This window comes from Diceros bicornis, chromosome 31 (assembly GCF_020826845.1).
Source record: "Diceros bicornis minor isolate mBicDic1 chromosome 31, mDicBic1.mat.cur, whole genome shotgun sequence".
In the NCBI taxonomy this organism is placed as follows: Eukaryota; Metazoa; Chordata; class Mammalia; order Perissodactyla; family Rhinocerotidae; genus Diceros; species Diceros bicornis.
Window position 1 is genome coordinate 11,802,286 of NC_080770.1, and position 19,272 is coordinate 11,821,557.

General features: G+C 56.4%; 1 protein-coding gene across 1 annotated transcript; it reads right to left on the reverse strand.

Annotated features, from left to right (window-relative positions):
- Positions 1-6,436: 6,436 nt before the first annotated feature.
- On the reverse strand, positions 6,437-8,620 carry LRRC10B (leucine rich repeat containing 10B). Its single transcript, XM_058527385.1, has one exon. The coding sequence runs from the start codon at positions 8,442-8,444 to the stop codon at positions 7,566-7,568; it is 879 nt and encodes a 292-aa protein (XP_058383368.1). The 5' UTR covers positions 8,445-8,620; the 3' UTR covers positions 6,437-7,565.
- Positions 8,621-19,272: the final 10,652 nt, after the last annotated feature.

Consider the following 19,272-nt stretch of genomic DNA (forward strand, 5'->3'; position numbering starts at 1 on the left):
GAGGAGAGGCAGGTGAGGGGTGAGTGGGGCGGGGAGGGAGAAGTGTGGTGGGGAGAGGGGCAGACACTGGAGCTGGGCTGAGAACTGGGCTGCCTTCTGCCATCCTTCCCCCCAGTGCCCTTCTCTGCTCAGAGTTCTCCAGTAGCTTCCCCAGCGATTTCATCTCTTGAACATTGCTTCACATCTTTCAGGTACCTGTTGTATGCATCACATTCCACCAGGAGTCACCTGCTCCCTTTCCTTCTCAGGGGTCTTGAGCCCCCACTAGGTCTCTTCCCTAACACCCTCATCCAAAGACACCCTCCGCCTTCCCAGATCTCATATCCCAGCCACGCTGGCGATATTCTCCACGTTTGCTCGCTTCCTTCCCCTTCCTCGTCTCTCTGTGCACACCTCCCCATCTGCACACTCCACCCCTCCATCCCCTGGTTTCTGATCTTCCATCACCCGACCTTCCCCGGAATGGCTTCTCACCTTCCCCACTGCGCCCGGTCCCTCAGAGCAGTTCCTTCTGCCCCTCTTAGTTCAGGCCGAGGAAGCAGGGGAAATTCCAGGATTCTATGAGTTCTGAGGTAGCCCCACACAAAGAAGCTGTGGTGTCTCCGCCTCAGCTGCTGCAGAGACTAGAACTGGCTTCCCCTTGGAGACAGCAGATTTCGGGATGATCCTTGCTTAAGCCCGCTCGTCCCCAGTCGGGTCCTGGTATTGATAACAAGACAGCTGGTGACAGCCTCGAATGCAGAGTCCCGCGAGCCAGGCCTGATGTTCTGGCACGCACCGCCAGGGGGAGCCCGGACACCACAGTCTGCGGCCGTGGTCTGGGACCACAGCTCTACCCCAGACGGACCTGACGCCCCAGGAAAGGACACTCGGGATAGGGTCCCCACTTACAGAGCACGGCAAGAGCATAGGCATTTGAGAACCATTTTCCTTCAGTAGGCTTCCCCTTGAGCTGAGCATTCTGCTCTGTGCAGTAGACGGGTCGCGTTTGTGCCCATGTCAAAATTTTCTTACAGTGAATTTCACACACCCCACCCCACCCCCTCCCCCAGGATCTGGAGGACTATCGTACAAAGTAGGCGAATCATTTTGTAGAGTGAAGAGTGCTCACGTAAAGCAAATAGTCACCCACATTCCTTGTAAATCCAGATTTTTCTCTATTGTAGCTTTGCTTAAAATGGGGGTCTGCCCCCACTGCACGATCCTTATTGGGAGAGCTGGGGGCCCAGACCCCAGCGTGGATGGGAGGGCAGCGACTCCGGAGGCTGTGTGCTGCCGGAAGCCTTGAGAGGCAGAGGAGATCTGTCATCCTCCATCCCTCTCTCAGATCCTGCGCCCCTCCACCCCGCAGGAGGCGGGCGAGGGAGCGAGCCCCGCGCCACCGCCCCAGGTCCCCACGCCTGCAGCAGAGAACCTCGGTGACTGAACCAACTTGCATTGAGTGGGCGGGGCAACTGCACCCTCCGAGCCCCGCCCACGGAGCTCTTAGGCAATCACAGACAGAGAGCATCACCGGGCGGAGTCTGTTCCCAATCTGACCCCAGCCAGGCATATCGTGAACCGGGCTTGGGGTTCCCCAACCCCCGACGCCCAGTCGGAGCTCCGGGACGTGGGGTAGGGGCGGCAAGTGGTGGGCCAAGGGCCGGGCGGGCTGGCTCTGGAGGAGGCGGGTGGAATGGGATGAGGGCGGGGGCGGTCTGGGGCTGTAAGAGAACAGAGAATGGGGGAACTTGAGGGTGGGGGGAGGGCACCGCAGCCCTGCCACCATCCCAGGACGGTGGGCAACTCACCCCCACTCCCGGAGCCTCAGTTTCCCCATCTGTAAAATGATGGTAATAATACTTCACCTACCTCATAAAGGAGGTTGTGAGGCCGCCGTCACCTGACCTGGGGGTGGAAGCGGGAGGGCTCTGAAGGTGCTACCCGCGAGCAAAGTATTATTACCGTAGCCTGAAAGCAAGGCCCAGCCGCCCCTCCCCCCACGGCCTCCAGGGCTAGCCAGGCCACCTGGGCCCATCTGTCCTCACTGTGTCCCAGGTCCCTTCATGAGCGTCGTCCGCCATCTTCGTGGGCACCCTAGACTTGGTCGTTTCCTTGTTCAGGTATCTTTTCTTGTGACCATCTCCCCACATAACTGCTGTACAAATTCCACCTACCCCAGGACCCCACACCTGCCCACCGGCGCCAGACGCCAGGGAAGGGACAAGGAAAACAGCCACATAAAAGCCAAGGGGAGCCCCTCAGAGCCCCCAGCTTGGCTGGGGCCCCAGGGGTGGGGATTGGTGGCCACTGTCTGTATTGTGTTTGAGTCCTTGAGCGCAAGTGTTTTATAAAAAAACAAAAACCCACTCGCACAAAAAAATTTGCAGCGAAGAGAAATGAAGAAAAATTGAAGAAAAAAAAAAAAGGAAAAAAGAACCATACACAATTTTTTCCACCACACGCACCCTCTAAGCCAGCAAGATTTCCTCTTTGCAAAATCATATTTTTGTGGGAATGGGCCCTGCTTTTTGTGGCAGGGCCCGTTCTGATTAATAAAGGATCGTGAAAATGTAGGGCCTTGGCTGTTTCCTCCGTGGGTCCCAGCAGTCCCTCACCCCCCAGGGGAAGAGGCAGTGGGGTGAGGGGGATGGGGAGCCTGGGGCTGAGTTTTCCCTCGTCACCTTTGGGATTTGGCTTCACTGGTGGTGAGGCCCTTCCGGCCCATCAGATCTAGAATGTGAACCCACGCAGAAGGCAGGGGAGCAGCTACATCTGCCAGATCAGGCCTGAAGCAACGCTTGTTGGGAGTGGGGTCTCCTCGAGGTCTGAGGGGTACCCCTCTAGCTCACCCAGCCTGACATCCCCTCCCTCAGTTCCTAGGGGACTCTCATCACTCTCCAAGACAGGTTAGACAAACCAAAGAGGACCCTCCACCTTCCCCACCACCACCTGAACTCCGGCTGGGCCACTGTGGTTTCAGGCCAGTGTCTCCTCCTCCTTCCTGGTCCCTGTGGGGACAAGGAAAGGGCTCCGGGTCTGCTCGCTGGACCTGTGGCTTCTCTCCACCCTTTTCTGGTTTAAGCCTTTAGGATTAGAAAAGTCTCTCCAATTCAAAAGAGACCATGGCCATTCCTAGTGTGAGGACCTGGGAAGCGGGGCCGGAGGGTCTTCCTTCTCCAGCCACTGTGGCCCCTGGCAAGCCATTTCCTTCCTCCCCATCTCAGTTCTCTCGGTCCACAAAAGAGCAATTAACCATCCCACCCTGTCCCCTTCTCTCTTCATGCACAGCCCAGGGGAAGCTGAGGCCAGGCAGCTCTCAGGGTCCTTCAGAAGGAAGGACATCTGTTACAGGCACGGAAGGAACGGGTACCCCTCCATTGTCATGTGCCCACCCACTGGCCTCTGCCCCACCCTGGAGTGAAGGGGGCCATTGTGCCTCCTGTTCCCCAGCACATGGGGCTGGCAGCTCCTGCTTGTGCTGCAGGAACTACACCCACCTGAAGCCGCCCGCACTCTCCCTTCCTGCCCCCATCAATTCCTGACAACCTGGTTTAAATGTCCCGTTCAAAGGTGGTTCTTTCTTTTGGCTTCTGATCTCTGGCCCAGAGACTGGAGGGAGCCCTAGGGTCAGGTAAGTAGCCTCAAGAGCACTGCTCGCCAGAACTTCTGTTCAGGCTTTCTCTGGAAAACAGCTCTGGAAAACTGGACCTGAAAACAGGGACAGCTCGGCCTGGCAGAGGTGGCAGCCCCTTGCTGTGGGTTTAGGGCCTCCTCCTGGACTTTGTGCCTCGTTCTCCTGCCTCCACTTCATTGGGTCTCTCTTCACCCATGCTACACCGAGACTTGCCATCCAGCCCTGTGCCTGGGACCACTGCCCTCTGGTGTCTCTTTCTCCTGCAAATCCCTCCTGGATTCCACTGCTTTCTGGAAGGCCATCCTGGGCTATGTGCTGCTCTCCTCTGCCTCCCTCACAAAGACAACCAGAAGGACACAGCTTGAACACACTGTATGCCCCAGCCCGTGGCTCCCCAGACCATCTGTGTCCCTTGAAGATGCCCTGCTCCCTGTGTCTGTCCTTTGTGTATATGTGTGGTGTCTCATTTAGATTGTGCGCCCCGGTGGGCAGGGACCCCTGTCTGAATACACGTTCTGTGTGGCACACCTGGGTGTGTTAATAAACGTCCATCCTCTGAACAAGAGTGCCCCAGTGTCTTAAGGAAGCTCTGGGACAGATGGCTGAGTGAGCCCATGTGGTGGCATTGGAGGCAGGGAGGTGCTTCTGGGCAGGGCCCCCAGTCCCCCAGCACCCTGTTCTGCTTTCCCAAGCCCCTGAGGTTGGGCAGGAAGAGGGGGATCTTGGTAACAAAGCTAGGAAAGCATCCAACCCTCCCGCCCCCATCGCTGCTGTTCTGCAGGCCAGGAGATCTGGCTGTCGGGAGGCTCCGCGAGGAAGAACAGGTTACAACTCCCACCATTCCACACCCAGACCTGACCACCAGCCAAGGACAGAGGGGGTCTCTGTGGTGTGGACTGAGCACTGGGTTAGGAGGCCTAACACCCATTTATGGGCAAGTCACTTCCCTCCCTGGGTCTGTTCTGACGTCTCGGCTTTTCCCATCACAGTCCCCACAGCCTGCCTTCCTGCTCAAACCTGCCAACTCCCTTGGCCTCTGCCCTGCATGTCTGGCACAAACAAAACCCTTCCAGGGCTTTCCTGCCCTACTTCCCCATAGCCCACCCACTGCTGACCGCCCCTGACAACGCGGGGACCAACAGGCATGGCCGTTGTTACAGGTGCCCCTTCAAAACTTGTCTCACCTTCTCCCTGCTCCCCCGAGGCCAAGCAAGAAGTCACAGGCAGTTAGGTGGAGGGGTGGGCTAGGACTCCTAATGCCGTGCTCTCTCCATCACAGACGGGAGCTGTGATGCCCAGCTGTCCCTGGCAATAGCCCCTTTTCTATCCTGGTCTCCCCTATTTCCGTGTGGAGTCAGAGACACTCAATATTGCTCTCAAACCGGGCATTGGCACTCACTTTAACCAAACTTCCTGGGAGTAACTGGCTCCCGATGGTGAAGGGCAAGTGAGTAGCAAAGCCAGGGACCAGGCCTCAGGATGGCCCAGGAGGGACTCATCACAGGGCCTTCGCCTTGACCTAGGTGAGTGCAGCAGAGGGAAAGGTAAAGAGAAAAAGACCAGAGAGAGGAAAGAAACCTGGGCGGTTATTCCCGGGTGACTGTGGCTCGCCTCACAATCCCCCTTCCCCTACATCTAAGATTTGCCTGCAGGGAAGGTAGACAAACACCAGGCTGCATGGAGCACTGAGCTGCAGCCTCAGATCTAAATAAACCCAATTCCTTGTGTGCAGATGGAGACACTGAGGCCCAGGGGGGCCACAACTTGCTCAGGTCACTTGGTCAATAGCAGAACCAGGACTGAAACCCATGCCTTCTGATTCCAGGGCCAGGGCTATTTCCCCTATGCCATGATATGAGTCACAGGGCAAGACGACAGTCTCTAGGGGGCCACGGCTCCTACCCGCCTGAGTGATCTGAGATCTCAAATTTTTCCTTCAAGTTCCCAGACCCCAGGAAGGTCCACTGGCCCTGATGGAGCCTCGACAGGGGGTGCAGGGGCATCCTGAGGAGCCCTGGGAGGGACAAGGTTTGCAGCCAACTCCAGACCCCTCTTCTTCCTTGAGAAGGAGGCAGCCTCCAAACTTCCCCACCCCGCCAGCTCTTTCCACCCATTCAAGGCCTTCACGCTGGCAAGTGACTGCTCCAGATCCATCCCCAGCCTCTTCCTCACCCAGGCCCCGCCCAGTGGCCAGCGGAGCTGCTGGGCAGGGCTTGACCTTTTGGACTTGTATGACATCAGCCCTGTTGCCATGGTGATGGGGGGCCTGGGAGCAAATTCTCCTGGGACATGGGCCTCCAGGCTTGCGCTTTTACAATTTTCTTCCTTTCTTTAAATCTTTTTCTTCCCAACAATGAGGAGAGAAAGTAATACCATGACTGAGTCAAAAAGAGACTAAGACAGGGAGGGAGAGAGGAAAATGGAGAGAGGGAGATAGAAGGAGGGAAGAAGAGTCACAGAGGGGGAGGAAGGGGGTTGGTCCTAGTGAAAGAATAGAGAAAGGTCAGCTCAGCTTGAGGGAGATTCAAAAACATTTTGAGTCTGGAACCTGAGAATTAAGCCGAAGGAGCCCGAGGGAGCGGGGTGGGGCACTGGGAGGCAGAGAGTAAGACTCGGCAAGACCAGAGATCAGCCTCGAGCAGCCAAAGCCATTTGTGACTGAGGATAATTACTTGTTCCCGAGACAAGACACGACAGTTGGCCAGGGCCAGCCTGGGCACGTGGACAGAGGGCAGTGCCAGAGAGAGCCCAGGGTCCCCACAGCGATGGGACCCAGCGCTCCCAGGGCTTATAAATAAACATCCATGTGGGAAACGCACATTCTTTCTCCAAGAAATATAATTTATGTTTACAGCCAGTTTTTTTTTTCTTCCTAAAGAAAACATTACCAAGTGGGGCCCCTGCCCCTGACAGTGTCCCTGAGTGTCCCCGGCTCTGGCCCCCTCCTCCCATTATTGCTTAGATGGGAAAGATCTGGCGCTGGGAATTGCAAAGCGAGGCCCCACTCATCACCCCCTTGGGGCTGTCCCTGGTGACGGAGTAGAGGCACACAATGCTCGTCCCATGCCCCACGCCGTGCCAGCCACCCTGACGGTGCCCATTTAAGGGAATGCAGAGTGCAGGCAGTGGGAGAGGTGCTGGAGCAGCCTCTCAGAGCAGAGAGCCTCTCTCTTGGGTGCAGGAGGCCCTAGAGGCACAGTGGCTTCTTTTCAAACTTGACAGCTGGAAGGCTCAGGCTGTAGGGAAGGGAGGGAGTTCTCTTCTCCCAGCAAGTTTCCAGGCACAGGCTGGGAGAAGAGAACAGAATAAAAGGCAGTAGTGGAGACCTTGCCTTCTAAGCCCTCGCTTCCCCGTACAAATTTTAGGGGCCCTAGAGAGGGAGGTATGTACGGTAAGCCCTGGCGGAGGGGCAAGGGCAGCTGTGGTGTTAGGACCCCAGCCTCAGTTTACCATTTCTGTCCTGGGGACGGGCCCGGACTCCAAGCCCCTGCCCCTGGGCCGGGCCCTCCTCCAAGGGCAGTTCTGCCTCCCGCAGACATTCGGTCCCCCCGGAGGCAGTGGCTCCTGCACCAGAAAGTGTGGGTCTAGGAGACCCAAACTCCAGGAGGGAGGTTGGTGGGCGCCCGGGGCCTCCAGACTCAGCCGAGGTGGTGATTCGTGGACAGCGGTGACCCTGGTTCCGGGAGGAAGCTGGCACCTCTGTTGTACTGTCCATGACTCTATCAGAGACTGGACAGGGCCAGGACTTCTTGCTCGGAGGGACTGTCCAGAGATTGGCCACGAGGCAGTCTTCTTACTACCCAAGAAGATGGCCCCCAGGCCTACCTGTCCCCGACAGCTGGCCCAAAGTGGTCCCTCCTCTGCCCCAAGTAGGGGCCCACCGGTCCCACAGACCTTCCCAGAGCCCATCCTCCCACAGTGGCCGAAGTCCATCACCCAGAGCATAGGCTCAGGTGCCCAGTCCTGGAGCGGCTTCCAGGGCGCGGAGGCTGCCCCTGGGGGGCCCCAGAGGCCGGGAGTCCCCACCCCCTATAAGCAAGTCTTCTTCCTCCTCATCCTCGAAGGCCCGCGCTGGGCGCCGGGGTGGCGGCCGGGGCGTGGGCTCGTCACGCTCGGCCATGCGCTCGACGGCGCCCTCGCCCACGAGGAAGACGGTGTCAGCGACGCGCGGGGGCCCGGTGACCGGGTTGTGGTCGTAGGAGAAGACGCGCAGGGCGCGCAGCGGGTGCAGGTCCGGGAAGCCGCCCAGGCGGTTGCGGTCCAGGTCGAGGATGTGCAGGCGGCCCATGCGCAGCAGCGCGGGCGGGAACTCCTCGAAGCGGTTGCCGTAGAGCCAGAGGCCGCGCAAGCCGGTCATGCGCGGCAGCTCGGCGGGCAGCGCGCGCAGCCGGTTGTCGCCCATCTGCAGCGACTGCAGCGCCACCAGGCGCAGCAGCGGCCGCGGGAAACGCCGCAGGAAGTTGCCTTCGATCCAGAGACAGCGCAGGCTCTGCAGCTGCGCGAAGTCGGCGGGCAGCGCCAGCAGCCTGTTACCGCCCAGGTAGAGGCGCGTGAGGCTCGGCAGGCGACACAGGCCGTCGGGCAGGCGCTCGAGCTTGTTGAAGTCGAGCGCCAGGATGCGCAGCTCGCGCAGCTCCTCGATCTCCTCGGGCAGCTCGCGCAGCCCCGTGCCGCTCACGTACAGCTTCTGCAGGCGGCTCAGCGCGCACACGGCGCTGGGCAGCCGCCGCAGCCGCCTCCCGCTCAGCTCCAGCTGCTGCTCGCCGCTGCGCAGCTGCTCCTCCGCGTCCGACGGCAGCTCGTCCGGCGTGGACTCGGCGATGCCCATGGTCACCGGCCCCGGCCGGGGCCGCCGCCGCCCGGCATTTCCCCGCCCTGGCCGACCCCCGGCCTCCCCGACGGGGCCCAGGCCACGCCGGCTCCGGGGCCCCCCGCCCCGGCCTGCCCCTGCGCCGGGAGGGGGGCCGTGCCGGGCCGGGAGGAGGCGCCCGCTTGGGGCCCCGCCGCCGCGCGCCGCGCGCCGCGCTCGGCCTCCCGCCCTCCGGCCTCCCGCGCTCTCTCCGCCGGAGGCCGACTGGCTCGGGTTGGCGCTGACTCGCCGCTTAGCGACTCGTCGCCCTGGCAACCCCCGACGCGAGCGCGGCTGCCAATGAGGCGGAGGGAAGGCGGGGCGGGGCGGAGCCAAGGTGCCGCCCGATCGGGGTCCCTGCGCCCGGGCCCGCCCCCCACCGGCCCATCCGACCCGCCCGGGAGCCAACGCGCGCCAAAGAAACCCAAGGTCCACCCCCGCAAACCTGGCACTGTGCCAACACAGACCCGACGTCCGGTGCTGTCTACACTTCCAGCCACAGCGAGCCGTTTGGCGTGCGGTTGTGTGCGCTCAGAGCGGCAAATCCAAGAAGAAGGAACCGAGGACCGAGGAAATGCCGGCGCGCGACCCAGGACTCTGGACAAGTAGATCTCGAGGAGGGACCGAGGAGGCCGATCACTGCCGACCATTCATGTCCAGCGGCATGCGACCAGCCTCCCCGGAGACTGGGTCACTTTAGTAACTCGCAACAGCGTTGCTTTCTGTTTTCAGGGTGAGTCACATCTGAGGATTTGCGGGGACCCAGGGCTTGGCTCCGCTCCCGTCCCCTCCTCAGACGCCCTGATTGCACAGCAGGTTCCTCCTTAGTGCAGTCACACCCCTATCTCCTGCCATGTCCCTCCAGCTATGCTCGAGGTCTGTGTGTGGCTGCCGCGGGCAGAGCGCTGGGACACCTGAGTGCCTTTGAGCCCCACCAACGATGACCACTCTCGTTCTGTGACCCTTCCTCCTGCGCATGCTCCCACCAACATCGTTAGCCCCTGCTTTCTCCCCTCCGATTCAGAGCTCTCCAGCCAGAGCTCCCGGCACAAACACTTCCCTAGGTATCGTGAGCCTGCCCTGTGCCCAGCACTGTGCTAAGAGCATCGCACTGAATTCTTGCAACACACCTGTAAGGTAGGTACCCTCATTACTCTAATTTTAAAGATGGAGAAACTGAGGCTCTGAGAGGTTTCATTGAGCTGGGTGACTCACCCAAGGTCACCCTCTCCAGCCTGTGCTCTTTAACCATGTACCACACCAATAAATGGAAACATTGGTTACTCCACCTGTGGCAATGAATTTTCTCACAACGGAGCCTCTAACTCTCATGACAAAACTATACGGAAGGCATTATTAATCCCATGTGACAGATGAGGAAAGTGGTCCCAGAGGGATTAGGCAAATTGCTGAAGGTCACAGAGTGAGTAGAGGTTACAGCCAGGCAGTGGAGTATACAGGCTCAGTGCCTCCCCCTTGACCTGTGTAACTGGTGTGACCTGTGTAACTGACTGGACAGACAGACCTCCGGGCAGCATCCTGCCCTCTGACCTGCCCTCATGCCCATCCCCACTGCAGGCAGAGAGGGAGGCCAGCCCGATGGCAGAGAGCAGTGGCCAGTGGAATCAGAGGATGAGAACCACACCCCCTGTAATGTAAGCTCTGCAGGGCAGGCAGGTTTGTCTCCTTCCTCTCTGGCACAGGCGCAGGCACATAGTAGATTCAAGGGAAATTTTTAACATTTTTTTAAATGGAGGCAAACTTCACATGCAGTGAAATGCATAGATCGTTGGGTACAGTTTGGCGAGTTTTGACAACTGTAAACACCCCTGTGATATTTCCATCACTCAGAGAGTTCCCTCGTGTGCCTCTTCCAGTTGATCTCCACCTCCCGGAGACAACCATGATCCTGACGTAGATCGTCATGGGTCACTTTTGCCTGTTCTCAAATTTCATACAAATGAAATTATTCCGTGCCTACATTTTTTGCTCCTGGCTTCTTTTGCTCAGATACTCCATAAATATGTGTTGGATAAGGGAACGGAAGGGCAGAGCCATAGCAGTTGTGATGGGGCAAGGGGTATCAGGGGGTGAGCAGGCGATGGGGGACCCAGAGGCCGGTATTGCTCTGAGCCAGGAACGAGCCTCAGATCCCTGTCCTGGGAGGGAGACTGACAAGAGGCAGGTGGCTCTCCAGGCTGAGGTAGGGGACCCAGGCAGAGAGTAAGTGGAGGCCAGATCTGGGGTGTAGGAGGCTTCTGAGCCCCAGCCAGAGGGGCTTCAGTCTCCTTCCAGAACTCACTTAAGTCCCGGTCCAGCTCTCTCCCTTCTACTCATCTGGGAGAACTTTTTAGAAGAGGTGATGCCTCCGAGACCAGTAAGCTGAGGAAAACCCAGCCAGGCTGATAGGATGAGGATAAGCACCTCCCCAACCCCACCCCCACCCCCACCCCCTGCCGCCCCCCAAGCAGTTACCCCGAGGGAACATTCGCTGTGGAGGAGGAAGCCCAACCAGCCCCCCTTGCCACATGCTTGGAGCTGATGCTCCAGCACCAGGCAGCCCTCCTGGGCTCTGCCTGCCCAGCCCCTGCTACTCCAGCACCAGCCTGGCAGAGCTTCCTGGGTTCAAGGGCACAGGGAACCAGCCCTCTTCTTTCTCCGAGTCTTTTCCTTGCTCTCCCGGTAGATCCTGTACCTTCGCCTCCCACCAGGCCCTTCTCAGTGGGTAACGGCAAAATGTGCCAGCGTTCCGGGCCCACGCAGGCTGGCAGCGGGGCAATCGTGCTGATGAATCACGCTGGCACCGCGGGCGCCCAGTCCTTGTCGAGGCGTCACTAATGAATTAGCTTCACCCCCAGCACGGGGCCTCTCAGCCTTTCCCTCCTCCCAAGGAAAGCAGGAAACTGAGACCTGGGAGTGGGGAGCAGGGGAGAAGAGGCGGCTCCCACAGCCCCAGGGATGGGCCCACACCCCGCCATCCCCTCTGCCCCCCTCCACGGAAAAATGCCCCCAGTACAGGTCCCTTGGGCCCCTAGAAGTGGCCTCTCCATTCCTAATCAAGAGCTATAACCGTCCCGCCCACCTCCAAATCTGTATTTTTTAAGGAAATTTTTGAAATACAGAAAAAGTGCAAAGATCTCTGTGATAAACACCCCTGTCCCCAGTCTCCAGCATTGACAATTGCTCACATTTGTCATACTTGCTTTGAATCTATTTTCTTTTAAATAAAAGGAAGAAAACAGCACATGGAATAGAGAAGTCTCCTTTGTCTCCACTCCTGTGTCCCCATAGGCAGGCCTGCCCCCGCCACACTGACCCCCGCCAAGGTCCCCTCTGGTTCCCCCTCCCCTTTTGGGGCCAGGACCACTGTGGCCGCTGAGACTTGAATGAGATCATGGAGTGTTAGCATCATAGGTTCTTAGAAAGCAAGGATTTGAGCCTATTAGAGCCAACCACGAAATATCAGAGCAGGGTGGGTACTTAGCTTCTCTGGGGGAGATCACAGGCTCTGTTAAATGTCTGCAAGAAGCTAGGGACCTCTGTTGCAGAAAAATGCATGGAGGCCGGAACTCACCCAAAGATGGGCACAATTCCCATGGGTTCATGCTCCCCCCGGGGTCTAGTCCAGCTCCTTCATTTGGCAGAAAAGGAAAGTGATGATGTCCTTCATGCCACGGCCCGCGCCCTTTACCTGCACCAGTCCTCACCTTCACTCAGTTATTCATTCAACAAACATTAAACCCCTACTTGTAACATAACAGACAAAACACTCCTGCCTTTGTGGAACTGATATTCCTGCGAGTGGAGATAATCAACAAAATGCATTTCACAGTGTGTCAGGTGATGATCAGGCGATGATCAGGCAATGGGGGAAATACAGCAAGGAAGAAGGAAGGAGGAAGGAGGGGTCCATTGAAAGCAGAGTGGCCGGGGAGGCCTCATGGACATGGACGGGACGGCTTTCGAGGAAAGATAGGGAGGAGGAGAGGGAGCGAGCCCTGAAGACACATGTCTGGGGGAAGTGTGTTCCCGGCAGAGCGGTTGGCAGTGCCAAGCCCTTGGGGCGGGAGTGTGCCCAGCGTTCTGGAGCAGCCGGGAGCGGGGGAGCGAGGAGGGGCAGGGTGACAGAGGAGGTCAGAGAGACAGACAGTGAGGAGGGGGCGGACCACCAAGGGGCATGGCCTTTGAGCAGAAGCATGACACGATCTGACACACATTTTAAGGGATCCTTTGGCTGCAGCTGCAAGAAAGGTGTGTGTGTGTTTGGGTGTGTGTGTGTATTGCGTGGGTTGGGCGCAAGGAATTTGTGCAACTTGTACACCTCTCAACTTGGTTCTCTTCCACAAGATGGTGATGGTCATCGTTCATTGAGCACCTACAGGTATCTGATCTACTTTCACCACAGCTCTGCCAGGCCGCTACTAAATCTCCCTGCTTTACAGATGAGGAAACAAGTTCAGAGAAGTTAAGCAGCTTGATCAAGGTCACACAGCTGGTAAGGGGCAAAGCCAGGATTCAAACCCTGCCCATCTTATTGCCAAGCCTAGGCTTATCTTACTATGTCTCATTGCCTCTCTTGGTTGCAGGAAATTAGAGAGACCACTCAGGATGCCCAAATGCTTGCCCCCATCTTGCAAACAGCAAAAAGATTTCCAGGACTGCTCGACTGGGAGATTTTGATCCCAGGCCCCAGAGCTCGGTGTGTTTGCCCACCTGGGGGCATCGTAGAACCCGCAGGGCAAGCCTGGGAACGCAACTACGGGCTCCAGAGGACAGAGCAAGGAGGCTCTGGGGCATCCTAGGGCTGTGGTCTAGGCTCAGGGTTTGCCTGTTAGCGTATTCCAGGCAGTGTCTGGCCCACGGTCGCCCCAGTGCCCTTCACTAAAGAACCGAACTCACGAGGCTAGCTCAGCTGCTGCCAACCTGCTCCCAGACCCCCCCTAGAAACCGGAGCCCAGACATACCCTGTGGATCACATTCCCGCAGAACCCAAGCTCAGAAAGTGACCTACCTGGTCTGTCGAAAGCTGAGCATCCTCCCCGCCCCTCCCAGGGACACCAGAGCTGGGGCAACAGAGGTAAAGGGAAGGAATCTGACTGGTGCCCAGGGCCACGCCTCCATGCTGTGGACAGGAACCAGACCATCCTAATGGGTTCTGGGAGGCCTCCACATTCCCAAGTGGGTTCCGGGCACGATGGCTCCTTCCTCCCAGGACGATGCCACAGTGGTCAGGGCTGGCAGCTGCCCTTGTGTTAATACCTTCCTAGATCTGTGGGCAGGCGCAGGTTGGATCTTCTGCTCCGAGACTACAGACTCAAGTCCCCACTATGACCTCCAAGGACTTGTCTGGCTCGGTCCCCCTCCCTGTGGTACAGGCTGCTGAGGGTCATCAACATCAGCTTTCTCCCTCTTCTTCCTGAGCACTTAGCAGGCTGATGGGGTGGGGCTCTGGAATGAGCACCGGGCTGATGGATGTGGGCAGAAGTGATACACGCCACATCCATGCACAATCCTCCACTCTCTTTTATTTTCTGCAGTGTTAAATGTAGAAAGGGACTGGATCCCTGAGTCACCACTTGGAGACAAGCTAACTGACCCACATTAGACTGTGAAGCAAACGAGAAATAAATTTTTAGCCATGTAATGTAAAAGGACTGTTTGTTACAGAAACAACCTGGACTGACTAACACACTTCCTCTTAGTTTCTCAACCACAGCAGCTTTTTTTCTACCCCAGGACCTTTGTGCATGATGGTCCCTCTTCTTCCCACTCTACTTGGCTCACATTGCTTATCCTTAAGGTTTCAGCTAATACCTCCCTTTCTCAGAGAATCCTTCCAGAGCACATCAAGACCCCATGTTATAGATTCTTGAACTCCCACGACCCTCCTTCAAAGTACTTATTCCAATCATAATTAAATAAATAACGGGCTACGAATTATTTGAAGTCTGTGTCCTCTGTACTAAGATATAAGCTGCCTGAGGGTAGGGACCTTGCTCACTGATGTTCCCTAGTGGCTGACTGGGTGCCTGCTGCATTGTACCTGCTCTAAAAACATGTGCTGAATGAATGAATGGGGAGAATGCTCTCCTACAGGTTCCCCTGGGGCCACTTGAGCTACTCAACCTCTCTGAACCTTGATACTCACATTTGGAGAATGATGTCCAACCGGGGCTAGGGTGAGGTGAGTAGGGCACTTGCCCCAGAAACAAAATTTGAGGGGCACCAAAAAACTTAGTTCAGACCTGCGTCGCTTAACGACGGGGATACATTCTGAGAAGCCCATCGTCGTTGTGTGAACATCACAAAGCGTACTTACACAAACCTAGATGGTGTAGCCTACTACACACCTTGGCTACATGGTACTAATCTTATGGGACCACTGTTGTATATGCAGTCCATTGTTGATGGAAACCTCGTTATGCGGTGCATGACTGTAACCAAGATAATAGTTTAATGCAATAAAGACAGGATCTGGGGGGGCTGGCCGGGTGGTGCAAGCGGTTAAGTGCGCATGCTCTGCTTCGGCAGCCCGAGGTTCGTGGGTTCAGATCCCGGGCACGCACCGATGCACCGCTTGTCAAGCCATGCTGTGGCGGCGTCCCATATAAAGTACAGGAAGACGGGCACGGATGTTGGCTCAGGGCCAATCTTCCTTGGCAAAAGGGAGGAGGATTAGCATCGGATGTTAGCTCAGGGCTCATCTTCCTCACAAAAAAAAAAAAAAAAAAAAAGACAGGATCTGTACCGGTGCTGTGACGAGCCATATCGGAGCCTGCGGCAAAAGGAAAAATCAGTAGCTCTAATCCTGTCTTTGTTTGAAATTTTGATATTTTGTTCATGGTGGATTTTTTGGCATTAATTTTGATTTTTTAAATGGTTGTATTAAATTATTATTTATCCTGATAACTTAGTTTTTTTGGCCCTTACTTAAATTTTGTGCCTGGGAACGTGCCTCGCTCACCTCCCCCTGGTCCTCGGCCTGGGAGTGGTGCTGTCCCCTGGAATAATAATCCTCCCGGAAGGATTATGATGAAGCCTCAGTGAGAGAATATGGGAGCTGGGTATTATCGTTTTGTGATATTAACTGATGCTTCGCTGTAGACAATTTCCGGATATCCATTCCCCTCCTTTCAGATGCTAAATTGGCTTTCTGTATTCCCCCCGCTCTCCAAGGGAAACTCAGAACAAAGAGTCAAATCCTCGGCTTTGAGTTGCAAAAGAGGCTTTGAAACCCAGAGCTGAGACGATAGCCTTGTGAGACCCGGGTTTTGAGAGAGAAATATTTTTTGTAGGTCTGAAAGCTCGGCTTTGAACTTGGAGAGCAGGGAGCTGATGCTGTAAGCCGTGGAGTGGGGAGGCAGGTGGCATCACAGAAGCCAAGGCCCCACCCCAAAGGAGACAAAGGCTCCACAGGCAGGAGGGAGAGAAGCAGCAGAGCAGCACCCCTAATTGGGGATGCCGGCCCATAAAGGCCCCAGCTCCACCTGCTCTGAGCTGAGTCTGAGGGTGGCATGAAAAAAGTCCCGGGTACATTTGGCGGACACCAGGGCAGAGCGACCTGCACTTCCCTTACCAGGTTGGCCTGAGACCAGAAGCCCCCCTACCTGTATGGAGAAGCCTCAGGAGAGTAGAAATGGAGGCGAGCCAGCTTCGCCCCTGAATCTTCTATACACCCGTGTCATGGGGACAGCATCCAGAAGTTTCTGCACCTCCAAGATGGACTTGGTGTGGCTGAGAGCAGGCTGATGGACCTGGAGGGGCTGCTTGCGTGGTCCAGGCAAGGCAGCTGAAGGGGTGGCTGTGTGAACCTGGCAACCAGAGGTCAGAGTATCACAGTTGCTTCCGGGCAGGTGCGGGGAGGACAGGTGTGGATGACCAAACCCATGGAGATCAGTATCTCAGGGGGCGTCAACATGGCTGGATGCCTTTCCCCCAAGAGTGAGCTCCAGGAATGGGCACATCCTCAAGGAGGGGCAGAATTCCTGACCTGATTGGATTTGAGTCTGAAATGGACAGAGCTTAGATTCAGAGGGGACTGAGTTGGACTGGGAGTAGCTAGATGAATGTCTTTGCTGAGTTCTGGTACAAACAGACCAAGGTGCACTTCTAAGCAAGCTCCTGAATCTGTGCCTGTGAAATCCACACCTGCCGCCTGCACAGCTGAGCAGGTGGTGCCACGCCCAACAGGCTCACGTCCAAGGGACCCCGTTTGCATCAGGGACCTCATAGATTGGTATCCTATTCGGGCAACTGAGGTAGGACATCTCTTTCCATGTCTCACAAAGGGTCCGTAAGGGGCAGCAGCCTCCCTGCCAGGTGTGTAAGGCACCCTGCTCACAGGAGACGCTCTGCAAATGCTCATTTCCTTCTGACGGCAACCCACGTGTAAAGGATATTGGAATTCTTTGGGCGTGCCTGCATTATCCTATGTTGGAGAATCCCAAATGTACCCATGGGCCCGTTTAGAGCCAATTCGAACAGACCCCATCTCTTATCAACAAAGTGATAAAGGATTGTCTTTCAGAAAAACCACAAAGTCACGCAGTCAGGGCATGCGCAAAAGAAGAATTGTGACCTGAAACAACTTCGGAACCAAAGATCCTCCTTCTACGGAACTCAAGGACCGGGACGCGACCGGAACTTGAAAGCCGGACTCGTATCAGAAGCGAGGGGTCCCTCACTCAGGATAATCTGGTGTTAAAATTCCTTCCCAATTTCATCATAAATGTTTAGAACCTCATCATAAATGTTTAAAACCTTACCATAAATACTTGAAGCCCACCAATTGAAACCTGCCCCACCAGCGTTTCCACGTGCCAACCTGTTCTCCCTAACCTCTTAAATTTTGCCCCAAATCCTGAATCGGGGAGACAGATCTGAGGACACACACCCCCTGTCTCCCTGGAGATTGATCTCGCAGAATAAAAGCTGATTTCTCCCCTCAAAGGCTGGTGCCATAATTAATTGGCTTGTTTATGCGCATCGACAGAGAACCCCACTCTTGTGCGGTAACGCCAACTGCCTTGCAAAACAGAACCCACACATCCTACTGTGGAAGCTGAAAACTCTGGAAACTTTCCTTGCAAGTTGGATGCAGGCATGTGACCTGGGAACCATCCATCAGAAGCATTCATCCCAGATTCTGAATCAGAAATGCGAGACAGTAGAGCAGAAGGGACTGTGGGGAATCTCTTCTGAGCACGGGTCGGGGCAGTGGCAGCAGGAGCAGTCCGGTGCCCAGCAGTGAGGGGGTGGGGGGGCATACTGTCATCACAGGCCCGGGTCCATGGGGCAATTTTGGCCATGGTTCTCGGCTGAGTAGCCCCTAAGCTGTGTTCTCAGGTCCACCTGAACATTCTGTGAGCTCCAAAATCCTTTTAATAAATTTCTTTTCTGCTTTAATTAGCCAAAGTTTGTTTCTGCTGCTCGTAAAGAGCTCTGACTCTTCCCTACAGGGTCAGACTTTAGCCTGTGATCACTAAGGGAGTCACGTGGTCACAGTGGAGGGATTACTGTCCCATGTCCCCAGGGCCTTCACTGTTACACCCAGGAGTCCCCACGCTGCCAGATGCCTCATATATGCTCAGGAATACGTTCTTCAATGCCGGCTCCTTGCTCCCGGTGCCAGAGCCCACCAGGAGAACGCGGCTCTGCTGCAAGACTATCCTATCATAGGGCACTGTAGGAAGCATAGGGACCACACCTTGTCATTGGCCCATAGTGAGGCTGCTTGGGCCCAGAGCCTCACAAAGTCTTTCCTGAACGTGGCTCCTTCAGCACCTTGCACAGTATCTCTCTTAGGATAAGTGGACCAGACCGATGCCTTTCTGACTTGTCTCTTTACTTGAGGACGTCTGAAGACACATGAGCGCGCACACACACACACGCCTTCTTCAACAAAAGAAGACAAAGCCCCATGCTTATCACTGGCTGCAAATGTGATGCTGGCTCTCCTAGGATGCTTCCAGGCCCCTTCTGCCCACTCGAGACCCCCCAGTTCAATGACATGTTGGGAAAGGCCTTGTATTCAGAGCAGAGAGAGTAGAGCATGTGCTCACTAAGCCGTGCGCACATGCTCTGGCTTGGTGCTTCATCGCTCTGGCTCAGGTTGACCTGGTTATCACAAAGGTCCTTCCAGGGGTGAAGTTTTATGACTCAAAGATCTTTCTTAGCAAAGCCCTGTCTGAAGCAGCATCTTGAGAGGCAAGGTCCCCAGAGGCCCCAGCCGTGGCATCCATGCAAGTAGTGTGGGGGGTGGCACAGCAGGGTCTCAACCTCCAGGCCACACAGATGTAGGGAGTCTGGGTGACCGACCTCCTAGCATCAGGGCCGGTCACACCCAGAGGCCCACATCTGATGCTCCTGCTGGCAGGCAGAGCTCATTCACTCATCTAATATTTACTGGCACCTACAAATATGACAGCACTGTCCTTGGCTTTGGAGGTTCAGCTGTGAACAAGACAGGCAGGGTCTGTGCCCTTGTCGACCCTCATAACTGAGGAGGGCACAGAGGAGGGCTCCATAGCATGGCCCGCCCTGAGTAACTCCATGGGGGGCAATGGTCAGCAAGCGGGTTGACCTGGAATCGACACATGCCCCCACTGGCTGCCCCCAATCTGGGCTCCAGCCCCACTCCTTACCAGCAGGCACCCACCCACAGTCCTCGCTGGCCATGTGACCTGGAGCCAGTGGTTCCACCTCTCCACATCTGTCTCCTCATCTGGGAGATGGGGAAACCCGTGCCCTGCACCAGGCAGGGCTCCAGACCCACCCAGGCTTGGCCTTGGCCCCTCTTGGACCCCCT

What these genes read in the sequence shown, in the direction of transcription:
- LRRC10B (XM_058527385.1), bottom strand. Translation starts at nt 8,444, where the DNA reads ATGGGCATCGCCGAGTCCACGCCGGACGAGCTGCCGTCGGACGCGGAG.